The following is a 20,964-nucleotide window of genomic DNA, read 5'->3' as shown; positions in this document are numbered from 1 at the left end:
CAGAGGTGGCGTCGTCGCCAGACGGGCCGGTGGCAGCTTCAGAGGTGGCGTCGTCAGAGGACATGCGCCTGGCAGAGGACATGCGCCTCAGCTTCTCCTCAGAGGACAGGGCATCATTTGCCGGAGAGCTACCATGGTTTGGATAAGCTTGGGATTCTACTTCATTGGTCTCTAAATACTCTTGAGAAAAAACAAAAGGAACAGTTGGGTATTCTACAGCAACACATCTGTGCTACACGGTCTGGGCCAAATTGCTAATCGAATTTTGAGCAACATGAACCCAACAGTTTTAAAGTATAGGTTTCAAGCCGTACCTTCTCTGGCTTGTTTAGCGTCAGACCCTATGGATCGGAGCAAGGCCAGGGCATGCACAATGGAGACGTCATTTGATGACAGCTCTGAAAAGGGTAGGTTAAGGTACACAAGCAAAAGGTTTGACAACATTATTTAGACTGAGTTACTCTATGCTGTTGAATGAGTGTCAAACACAGCAGCACCATAGACAGTGACAAAGAACATAGCTAGCAGGGTTGTGGAAAGAAACACTTACCTCCAAGTCTCCTCTGCAGAGAGACTTGATCTTGCTTCTGGGACTTTCCAACAGGGTAACAAGAAACTGAGGAGAAAGTGTTGACAGAAGTTGAGTTCACACAAAATAGCTACATATTAATAGCAGTGAAGAATAAAAGATGACCAACGCGGAAGATACAGACAGTCAAATATTAATACCCAACTTATAAAGTTAAGCATATTTACCAAACAAATCCCTTAAACATTAGTGAACCAACCTTTGACAACCCCCACAGTCATCACAACGAGCAGCAATTCTCTCACACCTCCCATGATCATGAAAATAGTCTGTGTTATCAACAGGTAATGTCTTCCCATGGCCTGTATGAGGCTTATATAGGCCACTAATGACCGTTTACCTGACAAACATGGCTTAACGATCAATTAACAAGCTTGATTGAGTTGTTACGTTCAGATAGAAATAGACCATGTAGAACATATGTTGATTCTTATCAAGTTGGTGGGCAGGCAATCTTTTCTACTCCATATATTGCATTTATATCTGTAATGATTAACCCTAATGGTCTCAGATCAGCAGTAGAAAGAAGTAGGCCTAATTATTTTAGGTGTAATCTTCAAAGATATTAGGGGGAAATAAACACTATACCCAAATCCACGTTTTACAATGCTCCTGGGAAATGGGTAGGCCTCCACCTATAGTCCTTCACAGTTTTACAGCTGTGATATATTTATTTATTTACATAGATCACATACATAAATAAATATGTTAGCTGTAGGCAGCGTTGAGATAAAATTCCCATATTCTATTGCTACTAACATAAATCCTAATATATCATGTTTTCCTCATTTGCTCTGTAGGAGGTTCGTCATATGAAGGACATTCAAGTGGATGTGACCCCTAACCTGCAATAGGGGCTTAGTGAGGTGACAGACATCCTGTAATGGATCTCCAGCTAGTGTCTGAGGACCTGGAGAAGGCTGTGTCTACAGCTGTGGGGCAGGACAAGCATGGTAACCTAACCTCACTGTATGAAGGATTTTATTGTTATGGATAGTCATCTCCAATCTGTTCAAATATCACTGTTGTTGATAACACACATTACCAAAATGATTCACACTTGTCTTCCTATTTCCACATAATCTGTCATGGTTCCCCACCCCAACAGGGCATAAAACCAACCTCTCTTTATTGCTACTGCTAATACACCCAAATCCAACAGCGTTCGAGTATCTTATTGCTTAGTACACAAGTACACAAGCATGTCACTTTATCCATCCACACCCACTCTACTGCCGCATGGCCACTGCGGCTGAGACTTTCACCCTCTCGTTACAGGTATAGCAGGTAACCAACCCCACCCGGGTCTTACCCCCTAGGACTTACCCTTTGCAGGTACCTGCCTGCTCGGGCTTACCTTCCGGGACTCACCCTATTCTTATAGTACTAGCAGGAACCAACCTACTCGGGATTTACCCCCTAGGAGTTACCCTCTACAGGTTTGGGTTTACCTTCCGGGACTTACCATATACCACAAAGCTACGACCGGTCGTAATACAATGGGACTACTGAATAAGCTCAGGCTTTCTAGGTTTGTACCCTATAATTAGTGATAACGGGTGTAGGAACTGTGCCTACCTTGTTTCTGTTTCACTGATTCGGAATCTCTAGTTCGACTGCAAATCGCGGTGAACCCTGCTCGCAGTGCCAACTGTTAGGTTCTAATTCTCAGAGTAAAAACTCTGACCGCTACCCCAAAGTGCTCACTCCTCCCCAACTCAAGGCTGACATGGTGATTGGTACCAGACTGTGTCTCTTCTCATCCCAGAGGATCCCACCCATAGGATGCCTGATGGCTAACAATAACATATCCTGACATAATGTAAACGTTATACATTAAGCTCTCTCCCTCAGTGACATGAATTAGTATATTTCATATTCTCAGAACCCAACAGTAGGTTTTAAGGTGTGGCTGCATGTTTGTCGTGGACGCATCGTCACTCTTGATGTTCTTTTTCCAAGTCTGAACTGGCCGTTCTTCTCTTTCCTTGACTAATTGAAACCTCAGGGACAGACATCCTGAACGACTCTGATGTCAGAGCTCCCATCAGCCCTCTACACCTCGCTGTGAGTAAAGCCTACCTGCTCCTATAGTGGTCTCCATATGACAAATGGCACCCTATTCCCTATTTAGTACACTACGGTTGACCAGATCCTTATAGGCCCTGATCAAAAGTAGTTCACTACATAGGGAATAGGGTGCTACACTCACGGACGCACACACACACACACAAACACACACACACACAAACACACACACACACACACACATACACACACACACACACACACACACACACACACACACACACACACACACACACACACACACACACACACACACACACACATACACACACACACACACACACACACACACACACACACACACATACACACACACATACACACACACACACAATTACACACATGCTGTGAACTCACATTAAAAATCTGACAAACCCTCGGCTTAAAATGTCCACATGTCCTCAAATGATCTTTGAGGTAGCTGGAACAAGAGAGGTGATTGGTCCTCTTTAACAATGTGTCTCCAGAGGGAGCAGCTGTTTATCACTTCCTCCAGACTGACCCCTGACTATATATGGCAGCCTGTTCCCTACAAAGTGCACTGCTGTTTCCAGAGTAGTGCAGAAAAAAAGGGTATAGTGTTTCATTTGGGATGCAGGCCAGGTGATTAACTTTAGCTTACTCTAGTCTGATATGTCCACGGAATCTGGAGACTTGAATGTTATGATGACATCATAGAGCCACCATACATGACATCCTGGCCAGTAGAATGTTCTAAAGCCCCCTTTCCTTTATCTTGACAGACATGTTCACTCTAAGTCTACGTGTGTGTGTGTGTGTGTGTGTGTGTGTGTGTGTGTGTGTGTGTGTGTGTGTGTGTGTGTGTGTGTGTGTGTGTGTGTGTGTGTGTGTGTGTGTGTGTGTGTCATATCTCTATCTCTGGTAGTTCCATACATAGAGAATGGATACTCCACATTCAGCACACTACAATGACTCTGTTTAAATATGTCACAACGATCTGCCTGCATCCTCCACATGCTGACTACTACAGTACAAGTGTTCTCCCTCCATGTGTCTCAAGCTTTGCTGAATAAAGCTTTGGGCTTCTGTCAACATGACATGTACCATCTCATTATTTTCTGTGCTAAAGACAAGGGAACATGTAAACTGCCAAATAAAAGAACCAATGACCTAAACATGTTGAGTGGTTGATGTTTTAGAAATGACTGTCCTGCTGTCGATAAGAGATGTTGAGTAGGCTACTGTAAGTGATGTCAGTAGAACAGGGTTTCCCTAACTCGGTCCTGGGGACCGAACGTTCCCTTGGGGGCCCCGGGACCCAGCTTGAGAAACCCGGAAGTAGACTATCACCCATTATTTTATTTCCTTTTCTTTTTAAATGCTCCCGATTGTAGCTGATTATTGGGACAAACAAAACAATGTAAATCACATTTGTCTTAATCTGGATTTATTGTGTTGAATGTAGAGCAACATGAGCAGAGTGGAGTTTAGACCCACATCAAGGCATCAGGGACTGTTTACAGGCTTGCTGTAAAGTACTGTAACCCTGGGTTACTGTTGCCCACATGGTGGAGGACTACTCATTACCCGAAAATGTCAGAAAATGCCTGATAAACAGAATTCTTTAATTCTTCAAATGCATTTCTGAGCATTCTTGGAATCTCTGAAATAAGTTCAACTGCATTCTCAACTTCCTTCGCAATTTGATCTTCTAAGAGTGGAGTTGTGTCGAGACAGAGATCTTTCTTTGGATCGATGAACGTCGCTGGTGGCAGACTGAGACAATCCACCTGTTTCTTATAGAAGTCCAGTTCAGTAGCAGTGAGCTCCCGTCTCCTACTGTAGAGCGTTAGAGAGGTGTAGGTCTTCCCATCCTCATCCCATTTCTCCAGGGTCAGGAGGCAGTCTGAGCACGTTGTCAGGAGAACCTCAGTAACAGGGATGGGACTCACTGAGGTCCATGTGTTATTGTCATGCAGAGTAAAGTTAGAGTTGATCCTGGAGCATCCGAATCCAAAAGTATTTTGATGTGGAATACCGATGCCATAGAACTGGGCGATGTCGAGAATGTTGTTCTGGGTACCGACCGGCACAGAGACCTCTATCCAGGCACTGTGTAATAAGGTATACAGTATTTGTTCCCAGAAAGGACGGTCTGAACTCTCAGCAATATACATCCACTTCCCCAGAGTCTGCAAGATGGAAAGGCAGATAGACAATAACTGGGTCAGCTGACACAAACAACCCTGACTCTCTAATCATTGTTGGACAGACAGAAGACGGACAGACAGACGGACGTACGGACAGACAGACAGATGACAGACAGACGGACGGACATACACAGATGGACTGACTGACAGACAGATGACAGACAGACAAACAGACTGATGACGGACCGACAGACAGATGACGGACAGACAGACAGACAGACAGACAGACAGACAGACAGACAGACAGACAGACAGACAGACAGACAGACAGTACAGACACAGACAGACAGACAGACAGACAGGACAGACAGACAGACAGACAGGTAGACAGACAGACAGACAGACAGACAGGTAGACGGACAGACAGACAGGTAGATGGACAGACAGACGGACAGACAGGTAGACGGACAGACAGACAGGTAGATGGACAGACAGACAGACAGACAGTACAGCTCAGTAGATACTACCTGAGTGACACTGCTCAGCTCCAGTGGTCTCAGGAGATCCTCACAGGTTAAAGGGGCCGCCTGGGAGCCACTCACTGAGAGAAGGCCCAGGACAACAGTGACACACACAGCCAGCATCATATCTGTCTCACTCTGCCTGTTGATGTTTCAGTAATGCTAAGGATAGTTCCAGTCTTTATATGATCTAATGTTTGCTCTCCTCTGCCTTTCATGGTACAACAGATCAGCCAGTACAATGAGGCCGTCCTCCTATAGCTCCTCCCACTGTCCTGCTCTGCTGTCTGGGTTCACAGTTCCACCACTATTGCTTAATCTAAAAAAGACTCCTAATCTCGAGTGGACAGACTACATAATTTAAAATGAGTATCTGGAGCAAATAAGTAACATTTTAGTTCTGAGTTTCTGAAATTAACCTATTCTTAAACAAAACTTGAACTGAAGTGTCAACACAACATACTAACTGTAAAAACAACCTGAACTCAGGGGTCAACATAACATACTGACTATAAATACAACCTGAACTCAAGGGTCAATGTAACATACTGACTGTAAAAACAACCTGAACTCAGGGGTCAACATGACACACTGACTGTAAAAACAACCTAAACTCAGGGGTCAACATAACATACTGACTGTAAAAGAGACAATAATGGGGACTGTTACAAGTCTATTTGCTGGGTATGTGGCTAGATTATACGGTCAGTCTGTAGACCAACACCCAGTGGGTTTTGTTAATCAGAGGGTATGAAACCAGGTGCCTCCCGAGGGGTGCAGTGATCTAAGGCACTGCACCACAGTGCTTGCTGTGTCACTAGATATCCTGATTCGAGTCCAGGCTCTGTCGTAGCCGGTGGCAAACAGTTAGCCCAACGTAATCCGGGTTAAGGGAGGGTTTGGCCGGCAGGGATGTTTTTGTCCCATCATGCAGTGCATGCAAGCAGTAACGCAGAACTTCAGTAACAGGGATGGGGGTCACTGAGGTCCATGTGTTATTGTCATGCAGAGTAAAGTTGATCCTGAAGCATCAGTTCTCTGATCCGGAATACTGAAGACATAGAAGTCTACAACATTGACCGGCACAGAGACCTTTATCCAGGCACGGTGTAACAATGTATTCAGTATTAGCTACCAGGAAGGACGGCCTGAACTCTCAACAATAGACACCCACTTCCCCAGAGTCTGCTAGATGGAAAGGCAGATAGACAATAACTGGGTCAGCTGACACAAACAACACTGGCTCCATAACCATGGGTGGACAGACAGACGGGTGGATGGGTGAACAGATGGACAGGCGGACAGGCGGACGGACAGACAGACAGGCAGACGGACAGGCGGACAGGCGGACCGACATGCGGACAAACTGATATCTATAATGTTTACTCTCCTGTGCCTTTTATGACACAACAAGTCAGGTCCCAGGAACATTTGCTGTTTGTTCCGTCAAGGTTTCCAGTTCTAGAACGGTTGCTAAATCTAATCAACTCAAAGTCCCATTTGCACATTCCTGATCTTTTGTGGACAGTCTATGTTACATAAATCGAGTATCTGACACAATTTTTGTTCTGAGTTTTCCAAGATGAACCCATTCCTAACACAGAGTGCTGCTGTTTCCAGCAGGGGGCAGTAAAGCTTTTTAACTACTAATACTGAACTTAATTGTATTGTCAATACTGTATTGCATTGAATGAAAGGGGCTTTTTAGATTCCCTACAGTGCCTTTATTGAAGTCTTAAGTCTTGTATGTGAGCGTCTTGATCTGGTGCAGCACTTGTACTTCCAAGTCTAACATCCCAGCATTCTAAAGTCTAACATCGTAGTATTCTAAAGTCTAACATCCCAGCATTCTAAAGTCTAACATCCCAGTATTCTAAAGTCTAACATCCCAGCATTCTAAAGTCTAACATCCCAGTATTCTAAAGTCTAACATCCCAGCATTCTAAAGTCTAACATCCCAGTATTCTAAAGTCTAACATCCCAGTATTCTAAAGTCTAACATCCCAGCATTCTAAAGTCTAACATCCCAGCATTCTAAAGTCTAACATCCCAGTATTCTAAAGTCTAACATCCCAGTATTCTAAAGTCTAACATCGTAGTATTCTAAAGTCTAACATCCCAGCATTCTAAAGTCTAACATCCCAGTATTCTAAAGTCTAACATCGTAGTATTCTAAAGTCTAACATTGTAGTATTCTAAAGTCTAACATTGTAGTATTCTAAAGTCTAACATCCCAGTATTCTCAAGTCTAACATACCAGCATTCTAAAGTCTAACATCCCAGCATTCTAAAGTCTAACATCCCAGCATTCTAAAGTCTAACATCCCAGCATTCTAAAGTCTAACATCCCAGTATTATAAAGTCTAACATCCCAGCATTCTAAAGTCTAACATCCCAGCATTCTAAAGTCTAACATCCCAGCATTCTAAAGTCTAACATCCCAGTATTCTCAAGTCTAACATCCCAGTATTCTAAAGTCTAACATCCCAGCATTCTAAAGTCTAACATCCCAGCATTCTAAAGTCTAACATCTCAGTATTCTAAAGTCTAACATCCCAGTATTCTCAAGTCTAACATCCCAGTATTCTAAAGTCTAACATCCCAGCATTCTAAAGTCTAACATCCCAGCATTCTAAAGTCTAACATCCCAGCATTCTAAAGTCTAACATCCCAGCATTCTATAGCATGCGGTTTACCACCCTAATAAGAGGAGACGTTGTTGTCTTCTCACCCAGGGTGGAGCCAGGTGCCATCTAGCAGGCTGTAGAGCCCCGAGATACCCTGTAATGAACATGAACTCTCCCTGGCAGTCACAGAGGAGGCCTTTCTCCCAGCGTTTCATTAACACTCCAGTCCCCTATTGATGGGGCCAACACTGGCTTTATATACTGTACAAACAGCAGCTAGGAGCCGCAGCACACTGACTCATTCTTCTTTGTGTGAGAACGTAGGGGGTGCCCCTGTCTGCTCCTTTGTGACGGTGTCTGTCAACAGTGTAGTTGTGTAGTTGGAGGCTGAGGCCATTGTGGCGGCCAGTGCCTCTTATTGACTCAGGGCCTCGCCAGGTTTGTTCCCAGGGCCCAACCTGAGGGCTCATGAATAATGGAGACAGGATCCTCGGGTGCAGAGGGAGGTTGAGAGGAAGTTTGGCACACTATTCACTATTTAGTGCACTACTTTTGACCAGGGCCCATAGGGAATAGGTTGCCATTTGGGACACAACATTTGACGAAGTGGGGTTATTTCAAATCTGAAGCTGCTGGTTTTAACCTTTTAAGCAAATGAGTAATGGTGGGGTCACATTCACTACCAGTGTGTCTGCTGTAACCTTGAGTCAGATAGCTGCAGTGCTCTGTGTGTGTGCAATGTATTTATGCATGTGCGTGTGCGTGTAACATACTATACATCTGGATGTTGATGTATTATGTTGACTCAGTAAGAATCACGTGTGCAGGTCCTTGTATATTCACAGAGCTAAGACATCCCGAAGATTTGACAGTTGAGAAAGCTATTTTTCCTTTCTGAGACCTCGGGCAAGTTTATACAGCCTTTCACTTGTCACAGCAACCACTTCCTGATCTGTGTGGACTGAGGGTTTGTCCTTTTCCCATTCACTTCTGTGAATGTTATTCTCCTCTTCACCTATGCCCTTCACCTGTCCCTGCTCTGTGTATAGAGGAGTAATATACCTGTCCCTGCTCTGTGTATAGAGGAGTAATCCACCAGTCCCTGCTCTGTGTATAGAGGAGTAATATACCTGTCCCTGCTCTGTGTATAGAGGAGTAATATACCTGTCCCTGGTCCCCCTGCTCTGTGTATAGAGGAGTAATATCCCTGCTCTGTGTATAGAGGAGTCCCCCTGCTCTGTGTATAGAGGAGTAATCCACCTGTCCCTGCTCTGTGTATAGAGGAGTAATCCAATCCACCTGTCCCTGCTCTGTGTATAGGAATATACCTGTCCCTGCTCTGTGTATAGAGGAGTAATCCACCGGTCCCTGCTCTGTGTATAGAGGAGTAATATACCTGTCCCTGCTCTGTGTATAGAGGAGTAATATACCTGTCCCTGCTCTGTGTATAGAGGAGTAATATACCTGTCCCTGCTCTGTGTATAGAGGAGTAATATACCTGTCCCTACTCTGTGTATAGAGGAGTAATCCACCTGTCCCTGCTCTGTGTATAGAGGGAGTAATCCACCTGTCCCTGCTCTGTGTATAGAGGAGTAATCCACCGGTCCCTGCTCTGTGTATAGAGGAGTAATATACCTGTCCCTGCTCTGTGTATAGAGGAGTAATATACCGGTCCCTGCTCTGTGTATAGAGGAGTAATATACCTGTCCCTGCTCTGTGTATAGAGGAGTAATCCACCGGTCCCTGCTCTGTGTATAGAGGAGTAATCCACCCCTGCTCTGTGTATAGAGGAGTAATCCACCGGTCCCTGCTCTGTGTATAGAGGAGTAATATACCTGTCCCTGCTCTGTGTATAGAGGAGTAATATACCTGTCCCTGCTCTGTGTATAGAGGAGTAATATACCTGTCCCTGCTCTGTGTATAGAGGAGTAATCCACCGGTCCCTGCTCTGTGTATAGAGGAGTAATCCACCGGTCCCTGCTCTGTGTATAGAGGAGTAATATACCTGTCCCTGCTCTGTGTATAGAGGAGTAATCCACCGGTCCCTGCTCTGTGTATAGAGGAGTAATCCACTTGTCCCTGCTCTGTGTATAGAGGAGTAATATACCTGTCTCTGCTCTGTGTATAGAGGAGTAATATACCTGTCCCTGCTCTGTGTATAGAGGAGTAATATACCTGTCCCTGCTCTGTGTATAGAGGAGTAATCTTCCTGTCCCTGCTCTGTGTATAGAGGAGTAATATACCTGTCTCTGCTCTGTGTATAGAGGAGTAATATACCTGTCCCTGCTCTGTGTATAGAGGAGTAATATACCTGTCCCTGCTCTGTGTATAGAGGAGTAATATACCTGTCCCTGCTCTGTGTATAGAGGAGTAATATACCTGTCCCTGCTCTGTGTATAGAGGAGTAATATACCTGTCCCTGCTCTGTGTATAGAGAAGTAATCCTTCCCCTGTCCCTACTCTGTGTATAGAGGAGTAATATACCTGTCCCTACTCTGTGTATAGAGGAGTAATATACCTGTCCATACTCTGTGTATAGAGGAGTAATCTTCCTGTCCCTGCTCTGTGTATAGAGGAGTAATATACCTGTCTCTGCTCTGTGTATAGAGGAGTAATATACCTGTCACTGCTCTGTGTATAGAGGAGTAATATACCTGTCCCTGCTCTGTGTATAGAGGAGTAATATACCTGTCCCTGCTCTGTGTATAGAGGAGTAATATACCTGTCCCTGCTCTGTGTATAGAGGAGTAATATACCTGTCCCTGCTCTGTGTATAGAGGAGTAATCCACCGGTCCCTACTCTGTGTATAGAGGAGTAATCCTTCCCCTGTCCCTACTCTGTGTATAGAGGAGTAATCCACCTGTCCCTACTCTGTGTATAGAGGAGTAATCCTTCCCCTGTCCCTACTCTGTGTATAGAGGAGTAATCCACCTGTCCCTACTCTGTGTATAGAGGAGTAATCCTTCCCCTGTCCCTACTCTGTGTATAGAGGAGTAATCCACCGGTCCCTACTCTGTGTATAGAGGAGTAATCCTTCACCTGTAGACTAGGACCTTCCACCTAATCCTACAGGATTACTCTAGATGCTTTCGTACAGGCTTTTATTTAGTTATGACAGGCCTGTGTCAACAATGTTACCTTCTCAACCCACAACGTGATGGAAAAAATCTTTGTCCAGGGAAAGCCACTTGTCTAAACAGGTAACTCTGAGAACGACAAATGTTTTTTTTTTATAAATGGGAACGTTGTGATTGATTTGAGTCTGTATGAAAGCACAGACTGCTTAACCACAACTATTTATAATATTTATAGGAAGAGCCATGGTGCCCATATTTGGGCATGGAGTGCTGCCAATTGTGGAATAATCACATGACCTTGGTCTGATCTACTGATCACTTTGCATCCTAAATAACTACTCATTATTATATGAAGATCACAGTCAGTCACAAGTTACCCTAAACGCATCATGTCAGCTGTGAAGTCGGACAAGCCCACTTTCTCTCACAGGCATGGAGAATGTCCTTGAGATGTTGTTGCCAGCTCTGAGCTCCAGCAGGGGGCTTGTGTTATGTCCGTGCTCCCCAGTCTCAGCCATCTGTTGTCAGGCTCACACGGCCTTGGGACCTGCCCTCTCCTCACAGCCTCCACGGGCGGCTGCTGTATGAAGGGGGGCGAGAGGCGAGAGGCTCTGTGTGTGTGTGTAGGCAGGAGGCTTACTTGTGTGATGGGAGCCTTTTCATGCCTCCTGCTTTGATCTTCTCTCTGTGCCTCAGGCCCCCAGTCTGCAGAGCACACCGATGGGGGAACGTGGGGGTACGGGGGCGGCCGCTGCTCCTCTCACTGAGACACTGCTTGTTCTGTGTCCATAATGCTGGGAGGTGCTGCAAGCTGCACAGGGGACACTGCAATCACAAGGTGCACATGGGACACTGCAATCACAAGCTGCACATGGGACACTACAATCACAAGCTGCACATGGGACACTACAATCACAAGCTGTGTCATAAATGGCACTTTTCTATGTACAGGGTGTCATTACTATGATCCTCAAACAAATACACACACATTACACACATTACACACACATTACACACATTACACACACATTACACACACATTACACACACATTACATACACATTACACAAACATTACACACATTACGCACACAAACATTACACACACATTACACACACATTACACACACATTACACAAACATTACACACACATTACGCACACATTACACACACATTACACACACATTACACACACGTTACACACACATTACACACACAAAACAGTGGAAATCCACTCCAAAACCAAATTTGTTCCCGAAAATCAGGATATTGCAACACAAGACATAATGTGACAGCCAACTAATTTAATGTGACAGTCTCCAACCCCCCCTACCCCTTCCCCCAATCACCCTCATCCTCCCCTTTCACTCCCTGCTGGGTAGTCAGCAGTCAGCCATGGGCTGAGTGAGGAGCACAGATGCGAAAGCACAGAGTGGTGACCCTAATTGTGGACTCATTGGATGGGTAGAACACTTACCTTTCATTAGACATGTGGCTTGTGTGTTAGACCCTGACAACCAATCACCAACCAACAACACCATCTCAACACATGACTGCACTTAATAATGCATGACCAACACATTTGGGTCGATGGGAGGGAGGAGGGGGAGGAGGAGGAGGAGGGAGGGAGGGAGGGAGGAGGAGGAGGAGGAAGGAGGGAGGAGGAGGGAGGGAGGAGGGAGGAGGAGGGAGGGACGGAGGGGGAATGTCTGTGTTCTAATAACATAGTGTGATGATGTGGGGGTGTCTGTGTTCTAATAACATAGTGTGATGATATGGGGGTGTCTCTGTTCTAATAACACAGTGTGATGATGTGGGGGTGTCTGTGTTCTAATAACAGTGTGATGATGTGGGGGGTGTCTGTGTTCTAATAACAGTGTGATGATATGGGGGGTGTCTGTGTTCTAATAACATAGTGTGATGACAACGACAGATTGGTGAATTGCCATGACAACAAGCCACCGCACCTTATCCCTGCATTTCAGAGCCAATCTCCTTTACATTGAATGGCAGTGTTGGATTGGAAAGATTGGCACTAGACATAGTAGCAAGGTGTTTAGTATTCATTTATTATTAATAGTACAGCATGTTGTGATACCACGCTTTCATAGAGGGGAAGTGCATGTGTGTGTGTGTGTGTGCGTGGGTGTGTGTGTCCTGCCTGTTGCTGGTCGTGGTTGACTGTGGGCCTACGTAAACAGGAGGCAATTGGGCAAAATCCCAAAAGCATTGGCTGTCTGATGTACTGTATGTAACTACATTAACTACTACATCTCTCTCTCTCTCTCTCTCTCTCTCTCTCTCTCTCTCTCTCTCTCTCTCTCTCTCTCTCTCTCTCTCTCTCTCTCTCTCTCTCTCTCTCTCTCTCCACCATCAGTGGGTTGGCTGTCTGGTGTATTGTATGTAACTACATTAACAGATGGTGAAATTGGGATTAAAAAGAGAGGGAGTAAGGGAGAGGGAGTAAGGGATAGGGAGTAAGGGAGAAGGAGTAAGGGAGAGGGAGTAAGGGAGAGGGAGTAAGGAGAGGGAGTAAGGGAGAGGGAGTAAGGGAGAGGGAGTAAGGGAGAGGAGTAAGGGAGAGGGAGTAAGGGAGAAGGAGTAAGGGAGAAGGAGTAAGGGAGAGGGAGTAAGGGAGAGGGAGTAAGGGAGAGGAGTAAGGGAGAGGAGTAAGGGAGTAAGGGAGAGGGGAGTAAGGGAGAAGGAGTAAGGGAGAGGGAGTAAGGGAGAGGGAGTAAGGGAGAAGGAGTAAGGGAGAAGGAGTAAGGGAGAGGGAGTAAGGGAGAGGGAGTAAGGGAGAGGGAGTAAGGGAGAAGGAGTAAGGGAGAAGGAGTAAGGGAGAGGGAGTAAGGGAGAGGGAGTAAGGGAGAGGGAGTAAGGGAGAGGGAGAAGGGAGAAGGAGTAAGGGAGAAGGAGTAAGGGAGAGGGAGTAAGGGAGAGTAAGGGAGAAGGAGTAAGGGAGAGGGAGTAAGGGAGAGGGAGTAAGGGAGAAGGAGTAAGGGAGAGGGAGTAAGGGAGAGGGAGTAAGGGAGAGGGAGTAAGGGAGAGGGAGTAAGGGAGAGGGAGAAGGGAGAAGGAGTAAGGGAGAGGAGTAAGGGAGAGGGAGTAAGGGAGAAGGAGTAAGGGAGAGGGAGTAAGGGAGAGGGAGTAAGGGAGAGGAGTAAGGGAGAGAGGGAGAAGGAGTAAGGGAGAGGGAGTAAGGGAGAAGGGAGTAAGGGAGAAGGAGTAAGGGAGAGGGAGTAAGGGAGAAGGAGTAAGGGAGAAGGAGTAAGGGAGAGGGAGTAAGGGAGAAGGAGTAAGGGAGAGGGAGTAAGGGAGAAGGAGAGAGGGAGTAAGGGAGAGGGAGTAAGGGAGAAGGAGTAAGGGAGAAAGGGAGTAAGGGAGAGGGAGGAGTAAGGGAGAAGGAGTAAGGGAGAGGGAGTAAGGGAGAAGTAAGGAGAGGGAGTAAGGGAGAGGGAGTAAGGGAGAAGGAGTAAGGGAGAGGGAGTAAGGGAGAGGGAGAAGGAGAAGGGAGGGGAGTAAGGGAGAAGGAGTAAGGGAGAGGGAGAAGGGAGAGGGAGTAAGGGAGAGGAGTAAGGGAGAGGGAGTAAGGGAGAGGGAGTAAGGGAGAAGGAGTAAGGGAGAGGGAGTAAGGGAGAGGGAGTAAGGGAGAAGGAGTAAGGGAGAAGGGAGAAGGAGTAAGGGAGGGGAGTAAGGGAGAGGGAGTAAGGGAGAAGGAGTAAGGGAGAAGGAGTAAGGGAGAGGGAGTAAGGGAGAAGGAGTAAGGGAGAGGGAGTAAGGGAGAGGGAGTAAGGGAGAGGGAGTAAGGGAGAAGGAGTAAGGGAGAGGGAGTAAGGGAGAGGGAGTAAGGGAGAAGGAGTAAGGGAGAGGAGTAAGGGAGGAGGGAGTAAGGGAGGGAGTAAGGGAGAGGGAAGGGAGTAAGGGAGAAGGGAGTAAGGGAGAAGGAGTAAGGGAGAGGGAGTAAGGGAGAGAAGGGAGAAGGAGTAAGGGAGAAGGAGTAAGGGAGAGGGAGTAAGGGAGAGGGAGTAAGGGAGAGGGTAAGGGGAGAAGGAGTAAGGGAGAGGGAGTAAGGGAGAGGGAGTAAGGGAGAAGGAGTAAGGGAGAGGGAGTAAGGGAGAGGGAGTAAGGGAGAAGGAGTAAGGGAGAGGGAGTAAGGGAGTAAGGGAGAGGGAGTAAGGGAGAAGGAGTAAGGGAGAGGGAGTAAGGGAGAGGGAGTAAGGGAGAGGAGTAAGGGAGAGGGAGTAAGGGAGAGGGAGTAAGGGAGAGGGAGTAAGGGAGAAGGAGTAAGGGAGAGGGAGTAAGGGAGAGGGAGTAAGGGAGAGGGAGTAAGGGAGAAGGAGTAAGGGAGAGGGAGTAAGGGAGAAGGAGTAAGGGAGAAGGAGTAAGGGAGAGGGAGTAAGGGAGAGGGAGTAAGGGAGAAGGAGTAAGGGAGAAGGAGTAAGGGAGAGGGAGTAAGGGAGAGGGAGTAAGGGAGAGGGAGTAAGGGAGAAGGAGTAAGGGAGAAGGAGTAAGGGAGAAGGAGTAAGGGAGAGGGAGTAAGGGAGAGGGAGTAAGGGAGAAGGAGTAAGGGAGAAGGAGTAAGGGAGAGGGAGTAAGGGAGAGGGAGTAAGGGAGAGGAGTAAGGGAGAAGGAGAAGGGAGAGGGAGTAAGGGAGAGGGAGTAAGGGAGAAGGGAGTAAGGGGAGAGGAGTAAGGGAGAAGGAGTAAGGGAGAAGGGAGTAAGGAGAGAGGAGTAAGGGAGAGGAGTAAGGGAGAGGGAGTAAGGGAGAGGGAGTAAGGGAGAGTAGGGAGTAAGGGAGGGAGAAGGGAGAAGGGAGAGGGAGTAAGGGAGAAGGAGTAAGGGAGAAGGAGTAAGGGAGAAGGAGTAAGGGAGAGGAGTAAGGGAGAGGGAGTAAGGGAGAGGGAGTAAGGGAGAAGGAGTAAGGGAGAAGGAGTAAGGGAGAAGGAGTAAGGGAGAGGGAGTAAGGGAGAGGGGAGTAAGGGAGAAGGAGTAAGGGAGAGGGAGTAAGGAGAGAAAGGGAGAGGGAGGAGTAAGGGAGGAGAAGGGAGAGGAGTAAGGGAGAGGAGGAGAAGGAGTAAGGGAGAGGGAGTAAGGGAGTAAGGGAGAAGGAGTAAGTAAGGGAGAAGGAGTAAGGGAGAGGGAGTAAGGGAGAAGGAGTAAGGGAGAGGGAGTAAGGGAGAGGGAGTAAGGGAGAAGGAGTAAGGGAGAAGGAGTAAGGGAGAAGGAGGGGAGAAGGAATAAGGGAGAAGGAGTAAGGGAGACGGAGTAAGAGGGAGAAGGGAGAGGGAGTAAGGGAGAAGGAGTAAGGGAGAAGGAGTAAGGGAGAAGGAGGGAGTAAGGGAGAGGGAGTAAGGGAGAAGGAGTAAGGGAGAGATAATGAGAAATGAGAAAGGAAAAAGAAAGAAGGAAAAGAGAGAATAAGTAGGGTGTCACAGAGACTGAGAGAGAGACAGAGAGACGGAGAGAGAGACAGAGAGACTGAGAGACGGAGAGAGAGAGAGAGAGAGAGAGAGAGAGATAGATAGAGACAGAGAGACGGGGAGAGAGAGAGACGGAGAGAGAGAGAGAGAGAGAGAGAGAGACGGAGAGAGAGAAAGAGAGAAAGAGACAGACAGACAGACAGAGAGAGAGAGAGATAGATAGAGACAGAGAGACTGAGAGAGAGACAGAGAGATAGATAGAGACAGAGAGACGGGGAGAGAGAGAGAGACGGAGAGAGAGAGAGAGAGAGAGACGGAGAGAGAGAAAGAGAGAAAGAGACAGACAGACAGACAGACAGACAGACAGACAGAGAGAGAGAGAGAGAGAGATAGATAGAGACAGAGAGACTGAGAGAGAGACAGAGAGACAGAGACAGAGCGAGAGAGAGAGAGACAGAGAGAGAGATAGATAGAGACAGAGAGACGGGGGGAGAGAGAGAGACGGAGAGAGAGAGAGAGAGAGAGAGGAGAGAGAGAGAAAGAGAAAGAGACAGACAGACAGACAGACAGACAGACAGACAGACAGAGAGAGAGAGAGAGAGACAGAGAGAGAGGTAGACATAAAGAGAGAGAGAGAGAGAGACAGAGAGAGACTGACACCCCTATCAGATCACAGCACAATCACAGTCTACTTGAACAGAGCAATACTCAATCATAAGGCAATCAAAGCAAAAGGAACTGAATAATATTAAGAAATGCTATAGCTGGAAGGAATGTAGTGTGGAAACCTACAAAAAAAACAATTAGGCAACAACAAATTCAATCCCTTTTAGACAACGTCCTGGACAAAACGTTACACTGTAATAGTGAAGGTGTAAACTTGGCAGTAGAAAATCTAAACAGTATATTTGACCTCAGCTTCCCTATCAAATCTAACAACAATGACAACAAGAAATTGAGAAACCTGTCCAACCAAAACCATAGAGACCCAGAAAACCTCTACGCCTTCACTATGGTGAATCACTAAAACAATACAGAAATACACGACGGAAGAAGAAGGAACAGCACGTCTGAAATCAGCTCAATGTAATTGAAGAATCCATAGACTCAAACCACTTCTGGGAAAATTGGAAAACACTAAAGAAACAACAACACGAATAATTATCTATCCAAAATGGAGATGTATGGAACAAACAGCAAAAACATATACATGATCAAATACAAATCTTAGAATCAACTATTAAAGACGACCAGAACCCACTGGATTCTCCAATTACATTGAATTAACTACATACAGGACAAAATACAAACCCTCCAACCCAAAAAGGTCTGTGGTGTTGATGGTCTCCTCAATGAAATGACAAATTCCAATTGGCTATACTTAAACTTTTAAACATCATCCTTAGCTCTGGCATCTTCCCCAATATTTGGACCCAAGGACTGATCATCCCAATGCATAAAAGTGGAGACAAATTTGACCCCAATAACTACCGTGGGGTATACATCAACAGCAACCTTGGGAAAATCCTCTGCATTGTCATTAACAGCAGACTCGTACATTTCCTCAGTGAAAACAATGCACTGAGAAACTGTCAAATTGGCTTTTTACCAAATTACCGTACGACAGACCACGTATTCACCCTGTACACTCTAATTGACAAACAAACAAAAAACAAAGGCAAAGTCTACTCATGCTTTGTTGATTTCAAAAAAGCCTTTGACTTGATTTGGAAAGAGGGTCTGATATATTTGATAATTGATGGAAAGGGGGTTTGGGGGAAAAACATACGACATTATAAAATCCATGTACACAAACAACAGGTGTGTGGTTAAATTGGCAAAAAACACATATTTCTTTCCACAGGGCTGGGGGGGAGACAGGGATGCAGCTCAAGCCCTACCCTCTTCAACATACACTGCTCAAAAAAATAACACACTAAACACTAAAATAACACATCCTAGATCTGAATGAATGAAATATTCTTATTAAATACTTTTTCTTTACATAGTTGAATGTTCTGACAACAAAATCACACAAAAATTATCAATGGAAATCAAATTTATCAACCCATGGAGGTCTGGATTTGGAGTCACACTCAAAATTAAAGTGGAAAACCACACTACAGGCTGATCCACACACACTACAGGCTAATCCAACAAGTCAAAATGAGGCTCAGTAGTGTGTGTGGCCTCCACGTGCCTGTATGACCTCCCTACAAAGCCTGGTCATGCTCCTGATGAGGTGGCGGATGGTCTCCTCAGGGATCTCCTCCCAGACCTGGACTAAAGCATCCGTCAACTCCTGCACAATGTGGCGTTGGTGGATGGAGCGAGACATGATGTCCCAGATGTGCTCAATTGGATTCAGGTCTGGGGAACGGTTGGGCCAGTCCATAGCATCAATGCCTTCCTCTAGCATTGTCTTGCATTAGGAGGAACCCAGGGCCAACCGCACCAGCATATGGTCTCACAAGGGGTCTGAGGATCTCATCTCGGTACCTAATGGCAGTCAGGCTACCTCTGGCGAGCACATGGAGGGCTGTGCAGCCCCCAAAGAAATGCCACCCCACACCATGACTGACCCACCGCCAAACCGGTCATGCTGGAGGATGTTGCAGGCAGCAGAACGTTCTCCACAGCATCTCCAGACTCTGTCACGTCTGTCACATGTGCTCAGTGTAAACCTGCTTTCATCTGTGAAGAACACAGGGCGCCAGTGGCGAATTTGCCAATCTTGGTGTTCTCTGGCAAATGCCAAACGTCCTGCACGGTGTTGGGCTGTAAGCACAACCCCCACCTGTGGACGTCGGGCCCTCATACCACCCTCATGGAGTCTGTTTCTGACCGTTTGAGCAGACACATGCACATTTGTGGCATGCTGGAGGTCATTTTGCAGGGCTCTGGCAGTGCTCCTCCTGCTCCTCCTTGCACATAGGCGGAACCCATTGCCCTTTATGGTTGTGAGGTCTGGGGTCCGCTTACCAACCAAGAATTCACAAAATGGGACAAACACCAAATTGAGACTCCGCATGCAGAATTCTGCAAAAATATCCTCGGTGTATAACGTAAAACCAATAATGCATGCAGAACATAATTAGGCTGATACCCGCTAATTAGTAAAATCCAGAAAAGAGACGTTAAATTCTACAACCACTTAAAAAGGAAGTGATTCCCAACCCTTCCATAACAAAGCCATCACCTACAGAGAAATGAACATGGAGAAGAGTCCCCTAAGAAAGATGGTCCTGGGGCTCTGTTCACAAACACAAACAGACACCACAGATCCCAAGGACAGCAACACAATTAGACCCAACCAAATCATGAGAAAACATGCCAATAAAGCCCCTTAAATTGAAATTAAAATTGAAATTGAGAGGGAGAGAGAGAGAGAGAGAGTAGGAGAGAGAGAGAGAGAGAGAGAGAGAGAGAGAGAGAGAGAGAGAGAGAGAGAGAGAGAGAGAGAGAGTAGGAGAGAGAGAGAGAGAGAGAGAGAGAGAGAGAGAGAGAGAGAGAGAGAGAGAGAGAGAGAGAGAGAGAGAGAGAGAGAGAGTAGGAGAGAGAGAGAGAGAGAGAGAGAGAGAGAGAGAGAGAGAGAGAGAGAGAGAGAGAGAGAGAGGAGAGAGAGAGAGAGAGAGAGAGAGAGAGAGAGTAGGAGAGAGAGAGAGAGAGAGAGAGAGAGAGAGAGAGAGAGAGAGAGAGAGAGAGAGAGAGAGAGAGAGAAAGGGGGCTGTACTAACACTAAAAGGCTTATTGCAGGCCGCTGAAAGTTTCAATGCAGTAGAAAGTAATGGGGCTGGCAGGGCGGAATCAATTATTAACCACAACAGAATTTCCCACAGGTCTGAGGCTGCCAGCTGGTACTGTGCTTCCACTGAGGAAGGAAGACTTTACTGCAGCAAAGGCAGCTGACATGTAGCAGGTCCAGTCTCTCTCTATATAGTAACAGGTCCAGTCTCTCTCTATATAGTAGCAGGTCCAGTCTCTCTATATAGTAACAGGTCCAGTCTCTCTCTATATAGTAACAGGTCCAGTCTCTCTCTATATAGTAACAGGTCCAGTCTCTCTCTCTCTAACAGGTCCAGTCTCTCTATATATAGTAGCAGGTCCAGTCTCTCTATATATAGTAGCAGGTCCAGTCTCTCTCTATATAGTAGCAGATCCAGTCTATCTCTATATAGTAACAGGTCCAGTCTCTCTATATATAGTAGCATGTCCAGTCTCTCTCTATATAGTAACAGGTCCAGTCTCTCTATATATAGTAGCAGGTCCAGTCTCTCTCTATATAGTAGCAGGTCCAGTCTCTCTCTATATATAGTAGCAGATCCAGTCTCTCTCTATATAGTAGCAGATCCAGTCTCCCTCTCTACAGTAGCAGGTCCAGTCTCTCTCAATATAGCAGCAGGTCCAGTCTCTCTCTATATAGTGGCAGGTCCAGTCTCTCTCTATATAGTAGCAGGTCCAGTCTCTCTCTATATAGTAGCAGATCCAGTCTCTCTCTATATAGTAACAGGTCCAGTCTCTCTATATATA

The 20,964-nt window shown here is 46.2% G+C and overlaps 2 protein-coding genes across 2 annotated transcripts; both read right to left on the bottom strand.

The window, feature by feature from the left end:
• Window positions 1-66: 66 nt before the first annotated feature.
• Window positions 67-896, bottom strand: LOC121845480 (polysialoglycoprotein-like; the record flags this gene model as incomplete). The annotated part of the gene is made up of 4 exons (XM_042316940.1): window positions 789-896; window positions 551-616; window positions 315-398; window positions 67-180 (listed from the first exon to the last, which is right to left on the bottom strand). Coding segments are annotated over exons 1-4 (364 nt in total), but the record flags the coding sequence as incomplete, so codon positions are not given.
• A 3,172-nt stretch (window positions 897-4,068) lies between these two features.
• Window positions 4,069-5,525, bottom strand: LOC121845481. The gene is made up of 2 exons (XM_042316945.1): window positions 5,316-5,525; window positions 4,069-4,830 (listed from the first exon to the last, which is right to left on the bottom strand). Exons 1-2 carry the CDS (start codon window positions 5,433-5,435, stop codon window positions 4,222-4,224), a joined length of 729 nt encoding a protein of 242 aa, XP_042172879.1. The 5' UTR covers window positions 5,436-5,525; the 3' UTR covers window positions 4,069-4,221.
• Window positions 5,526-20,964: the final 15,439 nt, after the last annotated feature.

The sequence above is a fragment of the Oncorhynchus tshawytscha genome, unplaced genomic scaffold (genome assembly GCF_018296145.1).
Source record: "Oncorhynchus tshawytscha isolate Ot180627B unplaced genomic scaffold, Otsh_v2.0 Un_contig_7283_pilon_pilon, whole genome shotgun sequence".
Taxonomy (NCBI): domain Eukaryota; kingdom Metazoa; phylum Chordata; class Actinopteri; order Salmoniformes; family Salmonidae; genus Oncorhynchus; species Oncorhynchus tshawytscha.
This window is presented reverse-complemented; position numbering and strand designations above follow the sequence as displayed.

Bases quoted from the DNA above. Each gene is read 5' to 3' on its own strand.
- LOC121845481 (XM_042316945.1), bottom strand. From the start codon at position 5,435: ATGATGCTGGCTGTGTGTGTCACTGTTGTCCTGGGCCTTCTCTCAGTG. The intron at 4,831-5,315 runs GTAGTATCTACT...TCCATCTTGCAG, and splicing joins AGCTGAGCAGTGTCACTCAG to ACTCTGGGGAAGTGGATGTA.